The sequence below is a fragment of the Lactuca sativa genome, chromosome 7, assembly GCF_002870075.4.
Source record: "Lactuca sativa cultivar Salinas chromosome 7, Lsat_Salinas_v11, whole genome shotgun sequence".
NCBI classification, from domain to species: Eukaryota; Viridiplantae; Streptophyta; class Magnoliopsida; order Asterales; family Asteraceae; genus Lactuca; species Lactuca sativa.
Window position 1 is genome coordinate 60,569,099 of NC_056629.2, and position 22,578 is coordinate 60,591,676.

Consider the following 22,578-nt stretch of genomic DNA (forward strand, 5'->3'; position numbering starts at 1 on the left):
TTCATTAAATAATTCTGATGCGGTCCCGATAAGTCCCAAATTAGGATTTCATGGCATTAGGGTTTTCCAAACACTAATTAGGGTTTCCAACCCATCTTAGCCCGATAGGCCCATTACCTAAGTGCTTAGATCCATTAGGGTCCATTAAGCCTATTAGACACATGTTTGGGCTTTAATGTCAATTAGGACTTCATTGGGCCCATTAGGGTTTATGTCCCTTATCCAAACATCACAAACGAGTCAACATACAACGAGGCACACCCTCACCCGACACGGCGGCCGGTGGCGGCAGCCACCACCCTATGCTGGTGGTTTGAGATTTCTATTATTATTCCTAGAACAATTTACAATTTACAACTCCACAACACACAAACACACACACACACACAAAACCACCCTCGTGGTGGTCGGTGGTGCTACACGGTGGCAGCCACCACCTAACGATGGTGGTGTTGGTTGTTCTAGGTTTTCCAGCCAAACAAGTTACACACATAACACACACTACAGCAAAACGAACCCACACTTGCTTTCTTTGCTTGCAGCGGATCCAACCACACTCTCTGGTGGCGGTTGCACAAAACGGCAGCAACAGCGGCGGCGGCGGCGCATGGCAGTTCGGAGAATCTTCAGCCGCAACAGCCGCCCGGAATGGCGACTGTGTAGCGGCAGAATAAGAAGAAGACAACAACACTGAAAAGAATGGGGAAGAAAGACAGTGGGTGCTAGACCCACTCAGCACAGCATCAACAACATTTGCGATGACAACCACCACCTCACGGTGGTTGTTGTGGTTCATGACCTCGACGGTGGGGTAGTGAGCGAGGAAAGACGACAAAGTAGCAGCGACCAGGTAGCGATCGACTCACCAAGGCGGCGACTGGAGCATTACAGTGGTTCTTCCCTATCTACGCGCGACGTCCGGCGATATGGCAACGAAAACGGTGGCTGAGGAGAGCTTCTATGAGGATGGCGGTCGTTCGGTGGTTCCGATCTCTACGGTGGTGATGGTGCGATGTCGGAAGTGAAGAAGCAGATGGTGGTTGGTGGGAGGCATAAGGGGTGACGGCTGGATGGGTTTTGTTAGGGTTAGGGTTAGTATGGGTTATATACCCGTGCCCTGGGAAACTTAATGCCATAATGGCAGAAATGGCCCCTCCCATATCATTTTCTTTCAACATTAATCCGATATTTACCAAATAAACCGTCACCATTAGAATCCATCACAATTTAGGTCCAATATTTACCAATTTCACCCATGCTTCCATAATTACTCCCAAATTCGATCCATAATTTAACAAACAGCCCCTTAGCCCCAAAATTTCTTCCAATGAAGGCCCAAAAGTTACCATTTAGTCCCTGCCTTCATAAATACTTACAAAACCAATCTGCAACTTACACTTTTAACCCCCAACTTTTAAATTATGCTGGTTAACTCCTCGGAATCACGCCTTGCTATATAATTATTAATTTTAAGGCTAATATACATTTATTTATTTTAGAAACGGGGTGTTACAGTAGGAAGCTTGGGTGAATTAGGCGGCTTCGTGTTTCTTGTCGAGCGTGTCCACGTCTTGACATCACCCAGTTTCATTGGAATTTGCTTCGAATTCCCTTACTCGTAGTGATCCAGCCAAGATCTCAAGTGGGAGAACGAATTATATGCCATACATCAGACTGAATGGTGTTTCTCCAGTGTTGGATCTCGAGGCCATGTGATACGACCAGAGCACCATGGGAAATTCATCTACCCATGCCCCTTTTGGCCTCATTGGGCGCTTTTTAAGGCCATTGACGATGATCTTTTTTGATATATTGGTCCAGCCATTGGCTTGGGGTGTGCTACTGAGGTAAATCGGTGATGGATTTGTTTTTCTTCACATCATTCTTTAAAAAGACTTCCTACAAATTGAATGCCATTATCACTGATTGGGACCCTTGGAGTGTCGAACCACGTGAGGATGCTTTTCCACATGAATTTTATCATTTGTCTCCCTGTGACAGTGTTCAGAGACTCAGTCTCGATCAACTTGGTGAAGTAATCGATAACAACCAAGAAGAATTTAGTTGCGCCTGGATTGATGGTAAATGGACCAACAATGTCTATACCCCACTAGTGAAAGGGACTGGGGATGCTAAGACTGGTAAGTGGCACGACAAGTTGGTTTTGGAAAGGAGAGAAAGCCTAACACTCCGAGCATGTTTTGGTGAGCTTGCTTCCATCCTCATAGATGTATGGCCAATATAACACAATATGGAGTATTTTCCGGTAAGTTCCCATGCACCATCGTGTGCTCTAATTTCCCCCATGTGGCTTTCTTCCTGAAGCGACTGTCTTTCAAAGTTTGTTACACACTTTAGCCATGGTGCCAAGTATCCCCTCTTGTATAATTGTGTATCTCTTACAGCGAACCGTGGTGCCTTAATCTTGATCCTTCTATCCTCTATGGGATCATTTGGGAGGATCCCATGCAGCAAATAATCTACGAAGGGTATGGTCCAGTCTGGGGCTGTTGTGATAACGGCGATTTTTTTTTGTTATCAATGCTTCTTTTTGGGAGAATTTCCACAAGGACGTCCTTGGTTATGTGATCGGACGATGCCGAGGATAGCTTCCTTAGAGCATTGGCCCTTGCATTTTCTCCACCGGGGATCTACTTGATCAAGAAGCTCTTAAATGATTGTGCCAGTTCTCTCATTGTGTTGAGGTACTTTTGCATTCTTTGATCCTTGGCCTCGTAGATGCCATTGACCTAGTTTGTAATGAAGAGAGAGTCACTGAGGGTTGCAAGTCATTTAGCTCTAACTTCTGGAGCTAGCCGAAAACCTGCTAGAGGTGCTTCATATTCGACCTCATTATTGTAAACTTGGAAGTTGAAACACAAGGCGTATGTGATTTCATCGTCATTAGGGTTCTTGAGGAGTAATCATGTTCCCGGCCCCTCATTGCTTGCAGCTCCCATATGTTCTAAGTCGCCTCTGGCTATGATGAATCTATTGGGAGAACCGTCGGCACATTCTTAAGCGTGTTGAGGATCTCAAGTTGGAAGTCTACTGTTACTGAGCTTTGATGTTAGTGTGTGATCGATAATCTATGTCATGCTCCCCTAACTTGATCGTGCACTTTGCCAGACATCCCGTCTTCTCTGGCCTTAATAACATTTGCTTTATCAGATAGCTAGTTATAACCTCAATCTCATGAGCTTGAAAGTAACGTCTGTTGGATCTATATGCCCAGGAATCATAATGTAGTGATATTGCTAATAATATATGATCCTATAGGGTCGCACCTTAATCAAGTTGGCACATTTTGTATATTTATTATTAATATGATTATTAATAAATAATATTAATTCTTGTATTTTAATTAGGGAATAATTATTGTTTTGTGAAAATAATAATTATAAGAGAGTATTACTAGTTATTATTTCATGTGGTATGAATTAATAAGTCATGCACAACATTTTGGACTAGTTGGATTGTTTTGTCTTTTACTTAAAGACAAAGTTTATATTTTATAAATTTGGAGTTTATAACAAATAAATAATCTTACTTCTTAAAAGGAATAATGATGGTGTGGGAGGTTGCTTTTTCAACCATCCATCTTTTGTCTCCCATGCTTCTAAAGTCTACCATTACTTTAGACTATTTTAATGGTTAGGCCTTACTTTTCATGGGCTATATAAGAGATGCATGAGACTTGCATTTTTTCAAGAGTGAAGCTATTCTTCTTTCTTCCATTCTTCTTCTATCTAAAACCGTAAGTGTGGAGATTCTTTATCTCCAAGCATTTTGATGCTTTACTTTTGCGTTTAGAAGACCTCTTGAGTTGTTCCCTTTAGTGCTTAATTGAGTTAAGAATTTAAAGGATTTAGACACCCAAGAATACAAGAAGGAACTAGCATTCCATGTGCCTTACTCTTGATGGTGGATACTTGTAGAGAAGATCATACACTTTGATCTTTTGTTATCTTCATCAACACCCCAAAACCAAGTGGGTTCAAAAGCTTCAAAAGTTATCTCTAAAACATCATATGGTTGGTTTTATTTCATTCTAACTTCTAAAAATGGATCCATGATGGTTCGATTTTGTTATGAACTAAATATAAAGTTGTTATTTTAAAATTCTTGTGTTGCTAGTTTTTATGAAAAACAAACTTCTACTACGTATCAAAACCCAACAACGTCTGAGTCACCTGGCTGCATAAATTAATGTGAGGAATAGCTTCTCTAGTATTGGGTAATTGAGTTCGGGACCCTATAGTGCTCTACTCATAAAGTGTATTGGCAATTGATTCTTGTCACTTTTAACGGTTAGCACTGATGATATGGCTTCGCGAGATGCTGTCAAGTACATCTGCAAAGTTTCTCCTGGCAAGAGGCTCGCCATCGTCGAGAGATAGTACAAAGCATCTTTTAGATATTGTAGAGCTTTTTTGGCCTTTGTTCTCCATTTGAATTGGTTTTTGTCGATGTATCATTTCAAACTTGGGAAAGTAGGAGAGCTTTCTTGGCCGACTTGGCAATAAATATATTGTTAACCTTCCAATGATATCTTACACTCCCTTGAGGTTGTGAGGGGTTTAGAGTCGAGGAAATCCTGTATTTTGGTTTGGTTGGGCGATATTCCCTCATTGGTTATCTGATAACCCCAGAACTGGCCTTCCTCCACCCTGAAAGTGCATTTGCCCAGGTTGAGTTTCATCTGCGCCTTCATCAAGGTTTGATAGGTTTCCTTGAAATCGTGGAGCAATGCTGCTTTGTCATGACTTTTGATAACAACATCATCGATGTATACCTCTACATTCCTACTAATTTGGTTTGCAAAGGATTTTTCCATTAGGCACTAGTAGGTTGCATCGACATTCTTGAGACTGAATGGCATCTTTCGATAGCAGAAGATACCATGATCCGTATGAAAGGCCATTTTTTTATCATCTTCTCTCTTCATCTAGACTTGATGATACCTCTAGTAGGTGTCGAGGAAGCATTTGAACCAAGGATCCAAACTTTTGACCTATCTACGGGAGGGGATAATTATCCTTTGGTCAAGCACTGTTTAGATTAGAGTAGTCAATGCACATCCGCCATGATCCATCGTTCTTTTTCACCATCACTAGACTTTCTATACAAGTAGGAAAATTTCCTCCCGGAGGATGCCTATATCCACCATCTTTTCTACCTATGTATTGATTGCCTTGCTTCTATCACCCACTTGCCTCCTTTTTTTGTTTGATGGGGGTGCTCCCTAGAAGAATGTTCAAGCTATGATCAATGACCTCACGATCGACCCCTGTCATATATGTAGGTTGCCATACGAAGACCTTGTAGTGACACTTCAAGAGGGGGACTAGCTTTAGTTCTGCTTCTTCCGATAACCTGGCACCTATTGATATTGTTTGCTTCGGGTAATACGGGTGAATGATGTGCTTTTCTATTCAGATATCCTTTGACATTTTTGGCGCTTGCACCAGCTCTGGTGTGGGAATGACTTAATGGAAGTGGTGTACTCGTGGTTTAATGGTAACTATTTTGGATGACCCAGTATGTGTGCTAAACATGACAATACCATGGATTTTTTGTGGTATGGTCTGCATCTAGAAGAGAATCGGTCGCCCGAGAAAGATGTTGTGCTCTGTTGGGAGGCGCATCATTGAAAATCCGATCCTTTGCGTGGTCTTATTCCTCTCATCGTGACTGACCAAGGTGAGTGGTAGATGTATGGTGCCCAACGGCCATAGACTATGCCATGTGAATCCTCTTAACGCTCCAGCTTTAGGAGGCTTTAGTCCCTCCTTCCAGGAGGTGGGCAACTGCCTGAAGCAATGTTTATACAATATGTTTGTACTACTATCATTATCTATATAGACATGATGAACTTCCATTTGGCGTATGTAGGCAGTTATCTGGAGTGGATTCATGGGATCCCTGTTTGGTGGCCTTGGGTCATTTATCAAGAATTTGATATTGAGTTTGTTACCATATAATACCTTGGTGTCATCCTTTGCTTTGTGGGGATCGCCTCTTTGGCAGGTCCTAGCGATGGTGAAGATGTCGCTCTTTTTCTCTGGGTAATTACATGTGTCGCTTTGAATCCAGGCATTCTTCCGATTAGTATTGACTTGGATCTCAGGTCCTTTTTAATATCATAGAGGTCTCCATTTAGCTTATTTTATTCAATCTATTTCTATAGCACCATGCACTCGCCAGTATCATGAGTTTTGCTCTTGTGAAACTCATAGTACCTGCCCTTTTCTTTTTCTATCTTCGAAGGTGTTTTCTCGATGGCGTGGACATCATTTCAGTGGCTATGGTGTTTTTCTTTTCCAAATGGATGATATCTCTAGGATGGGTGTTGTGAGTGCTGATTATGCTTGCCATGGCTCTCGTCCTAGCATTCTCGGTGGCCAATGTTAGGGTGAGAGACTACTTCTTCCTATTTTAAGTACGCATTGGCAACAACCATTAGATTTTCTTCTTTTTCTCTCTTCACCTTTGATCTATCTAAGATATTTTTCAACTTTGTAATTAAGCTCGTCCCTCGACTGAGGTACCATCCCCTGCATCTTCTTTGATAGAGGGTCGGGGAGTAGACCTTGCAAGAAAGTGACGGTTACAAGGAATTCCTCATGGCCTATGACGTTTAGCTTTACGAGAGTGAATCTATTTTAATACGCCCTAATCGACTTTCCCTCCTTCTTTTTGCATGCCATTAGTGAGTTCGCATCTCTTAGTTGCATGTAATTATTGAGGAAGATGTGTCATAATTGCTCAAAACTCGAGATGCTGCCAGGCCGTAGTTCCTTGTACGGTTTTCCTATGTTTACCGATGGCGTAACATCGAGATACGTTAAGGTGAACTATTTGCCCATCCTCAGAGACGTCATCGTCTACTCATAAGTGTCGATATGGTCGTCTGTATTTGTGGTACCATCATACTTTGGAATGTTTAGTATTATTGTCAAGTGTGGGATCTCATACTGACGGAGCTCCTGGCAGAAGGCAGATCTGGTACTCCTCACTGGGTGGATACTTGTCCCTTTAATCCAGATGTTGGCGTGCCATCTAGTGACGACATGGATCTAAGTTGACTCATCTCTCCTCCTTCGGACATCATAGGTCTTTTCCCATCATCTTCGACGTCGAGAGTCGTATCAAGCTTGTGTAACTCTGAGAACATGCCCAGATGACGCCAAATGTTGCAATATGATCTTTGAACTTAACACCACCGTTTGACGATTCCAACTGGGTTGAGTCTTGTAATCATAGCAATGAAGAGATATCGTCAGTCGACGTCTGGGAAGTGGTGACAGGACGAAGCTCTGACGGTCTTGTTAGTATGTGTTTGAGAATAAGGTGATTAGGGTTTTGGATAAAGAGAATGTGATCCCTTCTTCTCTACATATGATCCTAATGTTATCCTTTGTCCCATCTGGGCTGATAGGACGTGGAGGAGTCATATTTGTGGATCGTGCACCACTAGTGGTCGTCTGCTATTGTGTAGAATAAACGGAGAACATCGCCCTGAGCGCTACACTTTTCACTTCGGGAAACGACCAACTGTGTTTTGGCTTATTATGGACTTGAGATTGTCGTTAGTAATTGGATCTGGGTGTGAGGGAGCCAAGCTAGAGGGTCCAAGTGTAGGGGATAGCTCCCGGGTCTGGCTCTAAGATGGATCACGACCACTAGCTAGGTCGTCTTAAAGATAGTAGTTATGTTATCTTTAACATATTTTTAGTGGGTTATGTTAACAATTACATAATGACCTGATCAATTAGGCTAATACAAATATAGATATAAATATAATTACATACCATTTATATATATTGTTTCCTATAATTAAAGCTCATGACTTAATATGAAATCCATGTAGCAGACTTCTAACCAACATATCCAGACCAGACAACCTTAGTGTGTTAGATTTAAAGAAATCACTCGAGTCTACTTTTCTAAACTTCACATGCCACATAGTAGCTTTAATCAAGTATCTATACATATGTATATATTGTTTATTATTATGTTCATGAATTTCGATGAAACCCGTGTAGCGAACTTTCAACCCATTTAGTCTCAAACGAGTCATCTTTAGGAGATTAGGTGTACAACACCCCTTAGGGTTTACTTATTCGAATTCTGAAGGCCAAAAATTAACTTAACAATATATATATATATATATATATATATATATATATATATATATATATATATATATATATATATAATACTCTTTTTAAGTTATTTACTAGGCTTATTTTCTTTATATTTATGTCCTTGGCTTTTTTCCTACCATTAGGACATCTGATGACCTATTTACTGTGAGAGGATTCTAAGTTAATACACGAGGACTCGTATGTATAGTTAGAAACTTATTCAACCGAGTAGGGTACTTAGAAGGGAATAGATATAAAAGACTTTTTTGAGCACTCGAAGGTTCGGGTCATTGAAATTTTATATCCTTTTTATACACTTTCTTGAATTTGAATTTGGTTCTAATTATACAATTATGAAATCGGGTTCCAAAGGCTAACCTCTAACTATCATTATGCTTTGGTGTTGAGAGCCTTTTCATTTTCCATTTTACATGAGTAGCTTTGGGCTACATGTTTGTGTGTGATTAGATTGCTTTTTAGACTTTTGATGAAAAATGAAGATGTCTAATCTCAAGGCATACGAATCAGTTATCGAGTTGACTATTTTTAAAAGGTTAGGTTGTCTTGGATTGGATTGAAAACAAAACAGAAAATAAAATATCTTTGATAATTTTCGAAATTGATGAAAAATGCCTTTTTATTACTGAAAATATAAAAAGGGAAAAACAAGAAAGAAAGTTAAAATCTTTTTGGGGTTTCAAATCTAAAACCATGCAACATGCAATACCTAATACCCCTCCCCAAGCTTAATAATAACCATCGTCGTGCTTGGAGAACCAATGTGGCCCGTGAGAGAGGGGTACTTACGCATAGGCACTTCTCCTTGGTTGGCTTGTGATCTGTTCCCTTCATTCTCATCTTGTTGATTGTTATTCTCCTCACTTCCCTCGAGAAAATTATGGCAAGGTCCAATCAGTATTTTCGGATGGAATGGATAACTGAAGCATCTAGGACAACACATGATTGATGAGAAGAGTGACCCCTATATCGGGATTGATGGTCCAATGAAATCCATTCTCATGTTGCTTGAATATATGCATGGACTCAAAGGTAGATGTGGTAGGAGCAAGGTTGCAGAAATCGGGATTAATCATGGATTAATCATGGATTAATCGCTTGACGTTCTACAACCGATTAGGATTAGGGGTCCTTGGTGTTAATTGGTCAATTTCGGTCAACGAAGGGCTTGGCGGTCTTGGCGCTCTTGGCGGTTGACAACGGTCAACGACGGTCAACGAAAGTCAAAATAAGTCAAAGGTCGAAGTTGGTAAAAATAAAAAAAAAAGGCTCCAAAAAAATTCCAAAAAATTCGTCTAACCCTAAAATCGTCATATTCATCAGCCGTTTTTGTGATCTCTCTCAAAAATTGAAGCGACGTAAGCCTACCCGATGATACAACTGATGCCGACGCCCATCATGCTCCGACGAACCTCCAGCAGCCACCGGTGAACCTCCAGGGACAGCGGCGTTCGTATTTCAGGTTAGTGTTTCTCTTAATCTGAGTTTGTTTTTCTCCCCAAAAAAAGTCGAGCTCTTGTTTGTTCATTGAAAGTCCACTTCCGATAATATTATACAACTGATTTGTTATTTCGTTTTAGAATCTTGTATAGAATTGATTTCATTTGTTAATTCTTGAAAGTTGAAAAAATATTCGAATTCTTAAAAGTCGTCGGACATGTGGGTTTATGTATCACATGTAAAATCCAATATTCGTGGCTTCCTTTTTTCTGTTAAACACGAGACAAAAGTGTGCCATAAATTTCCTATTTTTTATTATTGTCTTAGTAATTTATTATAAATATATTAGAAAGAATGACTAAATTGCAATCTGCCATTTGCAATAAATTGCAATCTGTGATTTTGACAGATAACAAAGAACTAATATGTTAACAGTTGATGTGTTGAATACAATTTCCATTAACTTACAAAGAAAGAAAATATATTCTCAAAGATGCCTACATACTTCTTCAAGATTACAACTAAACATTAGCTTGACATTTTTTCTGTGATATTTTTGTTGGATTAATGTCTAAGTCCATAACTATAATTGGTAAGATTCGACCCGACCCGGCATGGTCCATTTGGGTTGCATGGCATCATGCACTTGGATAGACTATAATGAGAGAAATCACACTTAAGGTTGATTAATATATTATAAGTTCTAATATATTAATAAGATTATTTAATTAGTATTGATCAAGAATTAATCTAGAATTAATTAAGTGATCAAAAGAAGACTAATTAAATATATGGGTTGATTGTGTAAATCATCCATACTTGTATAGTGGGCTAATGCTCCATGGATAATCAAGTTGGGCTAAAACCCATAGGATGGTCCATGGATGCTCCATGGTGTATTTGAACCCATGGATCCAAGGAAATGGAAGGCCATGACAATTAGGGTTTACCCTAATTGTAACAACTATATAAGATCATATTCTTTGGGAAAAATCGGCCACTATGAATAATAAGAAAGGGCTAGCCGATTTTAGGAGTGTTCAAGTTTCTCTCAAGTTATTCCAAGTGTATTTGGTGTTGTGTGAACCATTTGAGGTGTCACACTTGAGGCACTAGACACTCAAGCTTCATGAAGACATTCTACATCAAAGAGGTATGTATTCTATCTTGTTATATTCATTATTTTGTATGCTAGATTAGGATAATACCTTGGATATTCATAATTGCATGTATAATAGAGAAAACATAGATCCAAGGTATTTAGGGTTGCATGTACACTTAGGAGTGTTAGAATGCTAAAAATCCAACAGTGGTATCAGAGCTTAGGCTTGTTTTCTTGTTATACTTCCAAAAGTAGCTGAAAAATCGAGTTTTGATGCTGTCTGCATAGCAGACTCGCCAAGTCCATGAATGGACTCGCCGAGTCCAAGGCAAAATGCATCCAACTCGCCGAGTTGGTTCGTGCACTCGACGAGTTGGACCCCCTGACAGCATATATTTGATTGTTTTGGCTAGAATTGGACTAGGAACATTACCCTAAGATGTTTTTGGATTTATAAACTAGTTTTTGATGTGGTAATGTTCATGCTAATCCAATTTCTAAGATAATTGTCATAATTTCAAGATTTGTATTAGTTTATATGTTCATGCTAATTTCTTGAAGATTGATGATTTGAATTATCTTGTTCTTAGATTAATAGAAAAGTTGTGTGAAATAGTTCATTTCAATCCATTTTAATCTAAGAGTTGATTCCAAAGTGTGTTTTTGTAACTTGTCCTCAAGTTATATGAAATGACACATTTAAGAATCATAAAACTCATAAAATTTGGCAATGGTTACAAAATGAAGAGTCTAGTTCTAATTAAATGGATTTATGACTCCAGAACTTGTCCTCAAGTTATGGAGGTTCAAGAGTCTCTTCATTAAATAAATAAATAAATAAAGTGTAACCTTAATTAGTTCCATAAGTTACAATATAAAAAAAAGTTATTTTTTTAATTAGTTTAAAGTCTTCCATAACTTGTCCTCAAGTTATGGAACTTGAAGAGTTTTAATTAAAACCACCTCAAACTCATAAGTTATGGAATTAATTAGTTTTGAATAGTTTCAAAACTTGCCCTCAAGTTTTGGAATTTGAAAAAGTTTTATCCTATGAATACTTTAATTCCAAGTTAATCCCTTAGAATTTTAAAGAGTTAAAATTCAACCCTTATACTTTATAATATTATAAGTTAATAATATTTATATATGTATAAGAGCAAGTCAGTCTTACTGTTAGTAGGCCTCATTCATGAAGCCGGTCTATAAGGGGGGTATAAGGTTACTGCCTATAAAATGGCAGTTTAATGGGTGTCCACTCTCACCCACCGCTTCCTTACTGGTGGAGAGTCGTTAGCCGAACGGGTAGGACAAGGACTAGAATTCTCCCTTCATTAAAAGTATTAATGATAAATACTAAGTAACTAAACCATTTATAAATACCCAATATTAGTTACTTAGGAAAATGTGAATAAGGTGCTAATCCATGAAATTACACTTTGCACGTTGTTTAAGTCAGTTAGTGGAGCGTGTGTGGTTAACCGGCACACTAACTCGTATTTAACAAGGTAGTCAAAGGGTAACTTAATATTTATTATAGTATCGGTCGAGCGTGTGTGGTTAACCGGCACATCGATTAAGGGGTAAATATTAAGGGTACCAAGTATATTTGCATGGTTACTTCACACCTTGTTTTGTGATCCTCGGCATCCCAGTCACAAAACCTGAAGGGCACACTCGAGATTGAAACATGCCATTGAACAGTTTAATGAATCTTAAAAGATCTAGGAGTTTCAAATCCAATTAAAACCTAATAATACATTTCGTTTATCTTGGTGGAAATTGGTGAATCGTCATTCACCTACCTTCAAATATTTTATAGCTTGGATTACGACATCCCTCTTCTAAGTTATGAAATAGTTTGTTGGGTCCTACCCTTAATATTTCATATTGGGTGTTATATTAAGGACTATAATCAACTATCTTGAATATCTCCCAAAAAGATGTATGGTTTAGACATTTATGATCTTCCCAAATCGCTTGAAACAAGCTTTCCTAAATGAAGACGATGTCCCATGGAAATCATACTTCTTTCACCTCCTCCAATTATTCTCCCTAACTCACAAGTTCTTGAAAAGTTTAAGGTCACTCAAGCCCTATTGGCAAGTAAAGGTCTATGTGTGGTCACATCTTGGAGATGTAGTCACATATTGACAAGCCGGGAGAGTTGGGTGTCAAAGTCTTGAGAAAGTTGGTGGTTCAATCACTTTTTAAGTCACATAGTGAGTTCCTTTGGGACTCCTATGAAACAGACTAAGAGAAGACCCTTAATGATATTATCCATTTGCTAAGATCAACTTCCTAAAACTTTATGGACATTGACAATGATGACATTGGATATCCAGTAAAGCTCTCTCTTCCCAATGGGAATGGATCGGCCATAGTCAACTCGGTTGACCAAATGGTAAAGAGAGAGGCTAAGCCTGAGATAGTCCCATTATCAAGGGTCCATTGCCAAAGGAAGGGGAATTAGTTGCGAAGCTGCCAAATTTACCTAAGGATGTTAAAGTCAATAAGTTTGACTCTACTTCAGGTAAAGTCCACTATCTAACTCTGCTAAGTTTCTATTCTGAGATCCATGAGACATGATGTGACTAGGTCACATGTTGATGTTTTAAGAATCAAAGAAAAGTGAAGAAACTTAAAGAAAGAATATGATGAATCTGATCGCGTAGATGGATTTCTATCGCATAGTTTGAAGATCGGATTCTTGAGCTACTTCTTAGGAGTTATGAGATATTGCTTAGGAATAGATAACAACAATGTTTTCATGTTCTTTTGCATTGTAAGGATAGTTTTTCCACAAAGTTTTTAAAATAAAAGGAAAAAATGATGATTTTATTTATTTTTAAAATATCCTTACAATGACATTTGAGGAAAAAATTTTGTTGCTTATATGATTCCATTAATAGAAATATTGGAAATATAAATTTGATTCTTTCATTTGTGGTAGTGTCTAAATTTACCAAATAAGGAAAGATACTCATCACCCAAGTTTCAGTTTGATTAAAATTTGGAATCATGAAATTTGTATAGCATGATGAATGAAAACTTTCAAGCATTTGAAAATTAAGACTAACTACTTGTTCACATGGATGTGTGAGTCAAGAGAAGGACTAAGGGATCAAGTACACTTTCTTGTGCACTTATCAAAGTCCACCACAAAAGATGGATAAGACTATTCGTCATGGTTTACTAAGGTTTAGTAAATATGATTATACTTACAAGCTTAAGTATAATTCTAAAACATTGGAAAATTTTCAATGTATGACAGAGCGAATAAGAAGAATCAAATTAGGCAAAAGGATAAAAGTTTCTCAAATCTGAAAAGATGGGAGAGTACTTTAGTAATCATGTATATATGATCATCTTAATGATTAAGAGACCTTATCGCAATTCATTCTCTAAGTGCATTCTGATAGCTAAGAAGAGGAGCTATAAATTGTTGAAGTGGTTAAATCAAGAAGATGAGTCATATTTCATTCCATAACAATTCTTAGAGTCATACTCCAAGATTGTAACTTGAGTAACATGTCTTAAAGAAAGTTTAAAAAACACTTGTCAAATGTAAGAGTAAAAGTTTTCTACTCTTGTACATTTGAAATTGGTAAGTTGTGATGTTTTGGATAAAACAAAGACCAATAAGGCTAATTGTGTTAAGTGTCTGTCTTGATTAGAATCCACAATATCTCTTGAATATTTGGAAAGATAGTCTTATATGTCAAGAGGACAGTGGGAGTCTTAAAGATCCTGAAAAGAAGTTCAAGATCTAATCAAGAATAAAAACCTGTAGTTTAACACTAACACGCGACGTGAGGTTTATAACCTATCGTGTTGACATTTCTGTGCCCATTCCAGTTAAGTTGGCTATACATTTGAGTTCTACATGATCACAATTGTTTTCATAGCTACTTGGAAGCAATGGCAGGCCCTTGAGCTGCCAGGTGGCAAGAAGTAAAGATTGCACAAGTTAAATCCATATGAGTTAGGATTTATCACTAACCTAGTCTTGTTGATTATGGTTTGGAAAATTCACATGGATAGGAAAACTTACACCATAAAATCTAAGTGTCATAAGGTTTATCTTCGATTCATGAAAATGATGGTAAGGAAACTCATTCACTAAGTAGATTTTGAGTATATAGCAATTGTGGGAATGAAAAAGGTCTAAACATTATGATTACGACATCCCTTTTCACAATTGCTTAGACACACCTGTGAGCTATCTAAGGCAAGGTGTATGATTTTGATAAAGTTTTATCAAAGCAATCTAGTAGCAGAAATCTGATCTTTGGTAAGAAAGTCAATAAAGTATTGATGTCTAGAAGTCCAGCTAATTTCTGAGTACATGTCAAAGCTAGTGGGAGCATAAGTGTTATGCTAATAATCATCATGTTAGTGGGAGCATGATGCAAGTTAGCAATGTTAATTATAGAAAAAAAAAGTTTCAATTGGGAAAGAGTTTTTTTGCTATAATTAAGGGAGAGAAAATTATACTTCATCTCAAACCTAAAAGCTTAGATTGAGGTTTTAATCGTATTTAGTCAAGGATATATATATATGAATTTCATGTTGGAATGGATCAACATAAGGAAATTCTGTATATGGGTCCATTATTTGCATTCTAAAATTCGATTATGATTATGACATCCCTTTTCATAATCTGAATTATGAGAACTTGGCAAATAGAAATGGAAATATTATAGCAAAAGATTGGTTAGTCTTTATGTGAGACATCATGAATCGTGTCCCATATGCTTCAGATATAGGATCGATTACATGTGCTATATTCATCCTTTCTAAAATTTTCAAAATGCCTGGGGCATTAAGAAGGGAAACGGTTTAGAACTAGATATGACTAAAAGGAATAAACAATTGTCGAGGACAATCTATGGTTTACCAAAGATTGGTTGCCCAAGGACAATTGGAAGTATACTGATAATTCTGGAAGGACCATATTGACATAATCTGTAAGGAGGCAACTCTTGTTTAGAAGTGATAGTCAAAATGGAATCTGGAAATGTTTCAAAGTTAGAAATTATTCAATATGTGTAAGGTTTGGAAACTTAATGCAAGAAGGATGTTTCCAAGGAGCTGATCTCCTTTGGAATGCTCTGTAATGGTTGTTGTCAAGTCTTTTTGACTTTGTGCATAATCATTACAAGAGAATCAATGCATATAAGTTTAGAATCTAACAGAATTTAGTAAATGGCATGAATTTAGAATTTTTGCATTTGCAGTAAGGATTTGGGACAATGAAAGGAGGATCATTGGAGTTATGTTCAATTGATCTAATTCACAAAGTAAAGATCATAGACAAACATAGTATGCATACTTGGTGTATGGCATGACTAGTGTTTAGAAAACATAGTGTACATGTTTGGAGCATGGGACAACTATTGTTTTAAATTCAAGAATAAAGTTGATAGCTGAAACGGTATACAATGAATAATGTGTAATCATATGGTGATAAATAAAAGGTGTTTTATTTATGTTCATAGGTTTTGATACCATATTGGATTCAATTATTCTTGTGTTTCATTTTGCATGTTTTGACTTCCAGAATAAACTAGGTTATTCTTCCGGAATGACGAAGTTATTCAAACCATCCACAGTCGGTCATATGTTGGAAGTAGATATGAATCAAGATTGTCATGGGTTGGCTTGTAGAGGTCCAAGTTGGTGGACAAAGTTGTGCTACAACACTCATGAGTGCTCATAAGTTCTGAATATTGGATTCAACCCGTGCTCATTTGAATCACTTCATGGATTTTATCACGAGTGATCATGAGATGATAATATCTTATATTCTTCAAACCTAGAGATATGACTTGTTACTATGAGTTGATAGTACATTGATTGCACGAAAACACATTGGTAACTCGATGTTATAAAACGTGCCTTTGTGTATGATTCAACAAGTAGCAGAACAAGCCATATGAGTCGAAGTTTATCCATTCCTTTTACCTTCGGGATAAAAGCGATATCTATGGGCCCCTCGATGATTTAATGATGACACATGTGAGTGCTTGGCCAAGCCAGGACTGATTTGATCTGTTCAACCAGTCAGTCGTCATGAATCGGAAATCGAGAAACAACATATGGACAGAGAGAATGGTTTATAATCCATGTCTCAGTCCATATGATATCTAGAATGGAGGAATGTATGATCACTTATCTAATGGACAAGTCATTGACAAAGGTTAGAGATCATTGGCAAGGTCAGAGTTCGACGGAAGCTTTTGAGAGCTACGATTGCCAGTCAGTTCTTTAAGTCATACTTGCAATAATACTTTTAGACTTATCCAAGTGGGAGACTGTTGGATTAATGTCTAAGTCCATAACTATAATTGGTAAGTCTTGACCCGACCCGACATGGTCCATTTGGGTTGCATGGCATCATGCACTTGGATAGACTATAATGAGAGAAATCACACTTAAGGTTGATTAATATATTATAAGTTCTAATATATTAATAAGATTATTTAATTAGTATTGATCAAGAATTAATCTAGAATTAATTAAGTGATCAAAAGAAGACTAATTAAATATATGAGTTGATTGTGTAAATCATCCATACTTGTATAGTGGGCTAATGCTCCATGGATAATCAAGTTGGGCTAAAACCCATAGGATGGTCCATGGATGCTCCATGGTGTATTTGAACCCATGGATCCAAGGAAATGGAAGACCATGACAATTAGGGTTTACCCTAATTGTAACAACTATATAAGATCATATTCTTTGGGAAAAATTGGCCACTATGAATAATAAGAAAGGGCTAGCCGATTTTAGGAGTGTTCAAGTTTCTCTCAAGTTATTCCAAGTGTATTTGGTGTTATGTGAACCATTTGAGGTGTCACACTTGAGGCACTAGACACTCAAGCTTCATGAAGACATTCTACATCAAAGAGGTATGTATTCTATCTTGTTATATTCATTATTTTGTATGCTAGATTAGGATAATACCTTGGATATTCATAATTGCATGTATAATAGAGAAAACATAGATCCAAGGTATTTAGGGTTGCATGTACACTTAGGAGTGTTAGAATGCTCAAAATCCAACAATTTTGATGTCGGCTGAAAATTTATGATTTATGTTGTATATTTCTGATGTATTTTTTTGGTATGTATAACAGTGTTCAATCATGACATCTAAAAATTCGACTTCACCATCGGTGGGATCAACCGCTACCGGTGCTCATAAACGGAACTCAGATGATATTGGTTGGGAATATGGTTTTTACCCGGATAAAAACAAGATGGATACAGTGAAATGTAACTTGTGTGGAAAAGTGTTTACCGGGGGGGGGGGGGGGGGGTTACTAGATTGAAACAACATATTGGTCATGTGACGGGAAATGTTAGTCGATGTCCAAACTCTACAAAAGACGATCAATTGAAAATGCAAAATTTTATCAATGAAGGGAAAATAAAAACGAAAGCTAAACATGCACATGATGAGGCCTTAAGAGCGGAGGCATCACAATTGTTAAATGATAGTGTTGAAATGGATGAAGTAGAAGATTCTTTGGGGTTGAAAGCACCAAATATTATAGGACCCATGGATGGCTATGCAAACAAAATAAACCCTGAAATTATGAAGGGGAAGGGAAAAAAAGTTGATCTTAACGATGTTGTTCGGAAAGAAAGAATTTTAGCATGTCATAAATTCATTAGTAGGTGGGCATATAAAACTGTAATTCCTTTTCATGCATTGGAAGATGATAGATTCAAAATGATGTTGGAGGTTGTTGGACAATTTGGAACAGGGCTCCCACCTCCTACCAGGTATTCTTTGAGTGACCCACTCCTAAAGCATGAGGTTGAAAGAACAAAAAGCTTGTTGAAAAAGACGAAGAAGAATGGAAAGAGATTGGATGCTCGATCATGATGGATGCTTGATCCGATAGAAAGAGAAGGAGCATTATGAATTTATGTGTAAATTCAAAAATAGGTACCGTTTTTTATCATCAAAAGAATGTTCCAATGAAGCACATACAAGCCAATACATATATGATTATGTGGAATCTTGTATTCAACAAGTTGGTCCCGATCATGTTGTTCAAGTTGTGACTGATAATGCCACAAATAACATGGGAGCTGCAAAGTTACTACAAGAGAAAAGACCAACTATTTTTTGGACATCATGTGCGAAACACACAATTAACCTTATGCTCGAAGGTATTTATATTTTGTTTATTACATTATTTACCAATTTAGTTTTTATCATATTTTATTTTATACTATAATGCATTAATTGTTTATGTAATCTTTTTTTTCAAGGTATCAGTGAACTACCAAGATTTAAGAAAGTTTTAGATCAAGCAAATAAATTAATCATCTTTATTTATGCTCACCACAAAACCTTGGAAGTGATGAGAAACCACACCAAGAAAAGGGAAATTATCCGACCGGGAGTAACGAGATTTGCTTCCGCCTTTCTAACATTACAAAGTTTATCCGAAAAGGAGCAACTAAAAATATGTTCTCTAGTAACGAGTGCAAGGAATGCAAATTTTCCGGTACCTCTAAAGGAAGAGCCTCATATGGAACGGTGACAAGTCTCCAATTTTCAGCCGGTGTGACACAATCTTTAAAAGTGTTTTCCCCTTTGGTGAAAGTCTTTCGAATGGTTGATGCGGATTGGAAGCCCTCAATGTGTTTTGTTTACGGTGAGCTTAAAGTGGCAAAAGAAGAAATTATGAAAGCGTTGGGTGGCAACGAGAAAGCTTACAAGCCTATTATAGATATCATAAACAACAAGATGAAAGTTAGGCTAGATTCAAAATTACATTTGACGGCTTATCTTTTGAATCGTTACTACCATTATAATGATTCCAAAATCCAAAATGATCCCAACGTAATGGATGCGGTTCTTGAATTTTTTGATACATTACTTTTTGGGGATTTTGAGATGCAAAGACAAGTCGTGATGATTGATTTTCCAAAATACAAGGAAAAGGTTGATAGATTTGGAGCAGATCTTGCAATTAAAGGTTGTATGGTGAACAATGCCGACTTTGATCCGGATAATATGCTTTATGTTTATTTTAGTAATTTATAAAATAATAGAATTTTATATCTATCAACTTAATAATGTTTTTTTTCTTTAATATTATAGCAAGATGGTGGGGACTTTTTGGTGGCTCAACTCCTCATTTGAAAAAGATTGCAATGAGGATTCTTTCTTTAACTAGTAGCTCATCGGGTTGTGAAAGAAATTGGAGCACGTTTGAAGCGGTTAGTTATAAAGTTGTAATCTTTAAATATCAAGAATGTTTTTAAACTTTTGTTATGTATACTTTTATAGGTACATACGAAGAAACGAAATAGATTGGAGACAAATAGATTGAACAATCTTGTTTATGTTCAATTCAATGTTAATCTAATGGAAAAAAACAAAAAGAGAAAAGATACGACTTTGGAAGTGCTTTTAGCAAATGATTCTCACTCGGATCAAGAATGGATTATAGATGGAGATGACGGTGATGGAGATGAAGTTGACCCCAAATCAGTTATGGAAGCGATTGATGAAGCTCTCGAGACTAATGATAATCAAGTACCCCATAAAAGTTCAACAACTAGAGAACTTTATGATAAAGATTTCGAATCCGAGAATGAGGAGCAAGTGTTTGAAGAAGATGAATATGAGTCGGATGGAGTTAAAATAGTGGAAGAACGTGAAGATTAGAAGAATGTGGACATTTAAATGTATGCAAATGTGTGTTTTTATTATTATTAAACTTATTTTCGACTTGTAATATGATGGATTATGACTTAAATGTTTAAATTCTAGTTATGACTTTTTGTATGGTTATTTGCTTATTTTATATTAATATTTATTATGGTCCCCGATTAATCCCCATCGAGACCGATTAATCCCTTAACCCCAGTCGACCGCCAAGCTACCGTCGAGCGATTTCTGCAACCTTGGGTAGGAGTATTATTTGTAGAGATTAGAGTGAGATACCCGAAATTAAATCCTACCGTATCGGAACATGCAAGAAGGGTGACCAATCCTCTACATTGGATTTGGCCGAAATTCGCTTGGCACGCTTTGAGGAACTTTTGGCAAATATAAGAACCCATATGTGGTTAGTTGGGTAAGCTGTAAGTCATACAATAAAGCAAACTTAATTTGGCTATATTAACAGTGCTCCTTTCAAAGTGTAGGAAGACGATCGAGGCGTGAAGTAGGTGAGTGACACAGATGACTAGATGGAGAATGCGAGAAGATTTACAAGCCTTTGCATCATAGGATACATCACGTGAGATTTGCGAACAAAATCCTGCAATGTTAAACCCATCAATATGGTTCACATTTGGGCCAAAAGTGTTGTCAATGGGGGCTGTGAAATAAGAACAAATTTGGTTCAAGGAGATTTTCCATGATTAATTTTGTAAACGAAAGGGTAAGATGTCATGATCATAGTCGAGGGAGGATAGGAATTAAACAGTGAGCTTTTTATAGCTAAGATGTTGGAATTCGAGTATGTGCCCCTACCCAATGTTTTAGAAAACGGTAAGAACACCATTCCACACATTAAGTTGATGGAGGTAACAACATTCCATGAATCCTTGATTTCCAAATTCTCTCTTAAAGAGATCATCAAATTTATTTCTTTGAAATTCACCCACGAACTCAATGCCCTCATGGTTTAGGTCACGCAGGGTTCTAGTCTTTTTTTTTTAGGTCCATTTGATTTTTTTTATGCACAAAGGTAATAAGCAACATGTAACTATGTTCTAACCTAAATTTCGACAAAACAAATCACTCAAATATACTAACTTCAACAAGACAATAAAGCAACTTAAAAATCGAAAGGAGTATACCGAGTTTACGCCTGAATGTGCGATTTGTGTGGAGTAAATTCCTTTTTCAATCTCCCCAAGCTTTTCCTACACAACAAATTAAACATTTTATCATAATTTTATGAAAATTTTGGACCTAGGTTTTCTATAAAAAAAAAACCCGATTTCACCATGAAAGCTATTAAAAGAAGCTTCGATATGGAGACAATAAAGTTAAGAACAATAAATTCCATACCTTGGATGGAGATTGCACTTGAAGTTGAAAAATCTAGGCTATGGTTTTGACAAAATCAGACTTTAGGATGAAAGACTTGAGAGAAAACGAGGTGAAAACTGGAGGTTTTGTTTTAATGAGCAACCCATTTTTTTCTTTAAACACTTTCTATGAAGTCCTTGAATACGACCCCATTTCATCCCAAGGCAAAATGACATGATCCCTCTCGATCCAATTTTTTGAAAAAAAAAAATAGCAGGTTGACATTTGACATTAACTGTGTCAAACATAACAGAAAAATGACACGACCCATGTCATGCCTATTGTAAATTGATTGTGTTTTTCGGTTCGGGCACCCTCGAGTCTTCTAAAAAAAATTGTTCTTTTAAAACTGATTTTTAAGAAAAAAACTACTGATAAGTCATTTGGATAAATTAAAAACAATGGAATTTGAAAAAGGGAAAAATGATAAAATTACACCCGAGTTGCCTCTCGGTTAGCCACCCTTATTTTAAGTCATTGGCTTGACTTGGCCCCTGATGATGCATCATTATTTGTATGTGAGACTCTCCAACATCTCCAACTCATTGTTCTACACCTCAAATCCCTCATAGAACGATTTCAAGCTATGACCATTGACCTTGAATGTTTTCCCAATTTTTTGTCTTATGATTTCTATTGCACCGTGATCAAAGACACTTGTAACGACAAAGGGACCAACCTATTGTGAGCTTAACTTTCCCAAAATATAAGTGAATCTTGAACGGTAAATAAGCACTTGTTGAGCCTTTGTGAAAGTCTTCCGGGAGATCATTTCTTCATGATGTACCCTTTTTCTG

General features: G+C 37.1%; 1 protein-coding gene across 1 annotated transcript; it reads left to right on the top strand.

Annotated features, from left to right (window-relative positions):
• Positions 1 to 19,195: 19,195 nt before the first annotated feature.
• On the top strand, positions 19,196 to 20,404 carry LOC111883772 (uncharacterized). Its single transcript, XM_023880090.1, has 3 exons — positions 19,196 to 19,766; positions 19,835 to 19,953; positions 20,024 to 20,404. The coding sequence occupies exons 1-3, from the start codon at positions 19,196 to 19,198 to the stop codon at positions 20,402 to 20,404; spliced, it is 1,071 nt and encodes a 356-aa protein (XP_023735858.1).
• Positions 20,405 to 22,578: the final 2,174 nt, after the last annotated feature.

Bases quoted from the DNA above. Each gene is read 5' to 3' on its own strand.
- LOC111883772 (XM_023880090.1), top strand. From the start codon at position 19,196: ATGTTCTCTAGTAACGAGTGCAAGGAATGCAAATTTTCCGGTACCTCT. The intron at 19,767-19,834 runs GTAATTTATAAA...TTAATATTATAG, and splicing joins TATGCTTTATGTTTATTTTA to CAAGATGGTGGGGACTTTTT. The intron at 19,954-20,023 runs GTTAGTTATAAA...ATACTTTTATAG, and splicing joins ATTGGAGCACGTTTGAAGCG to GTACATACGAAGAAACGAAA.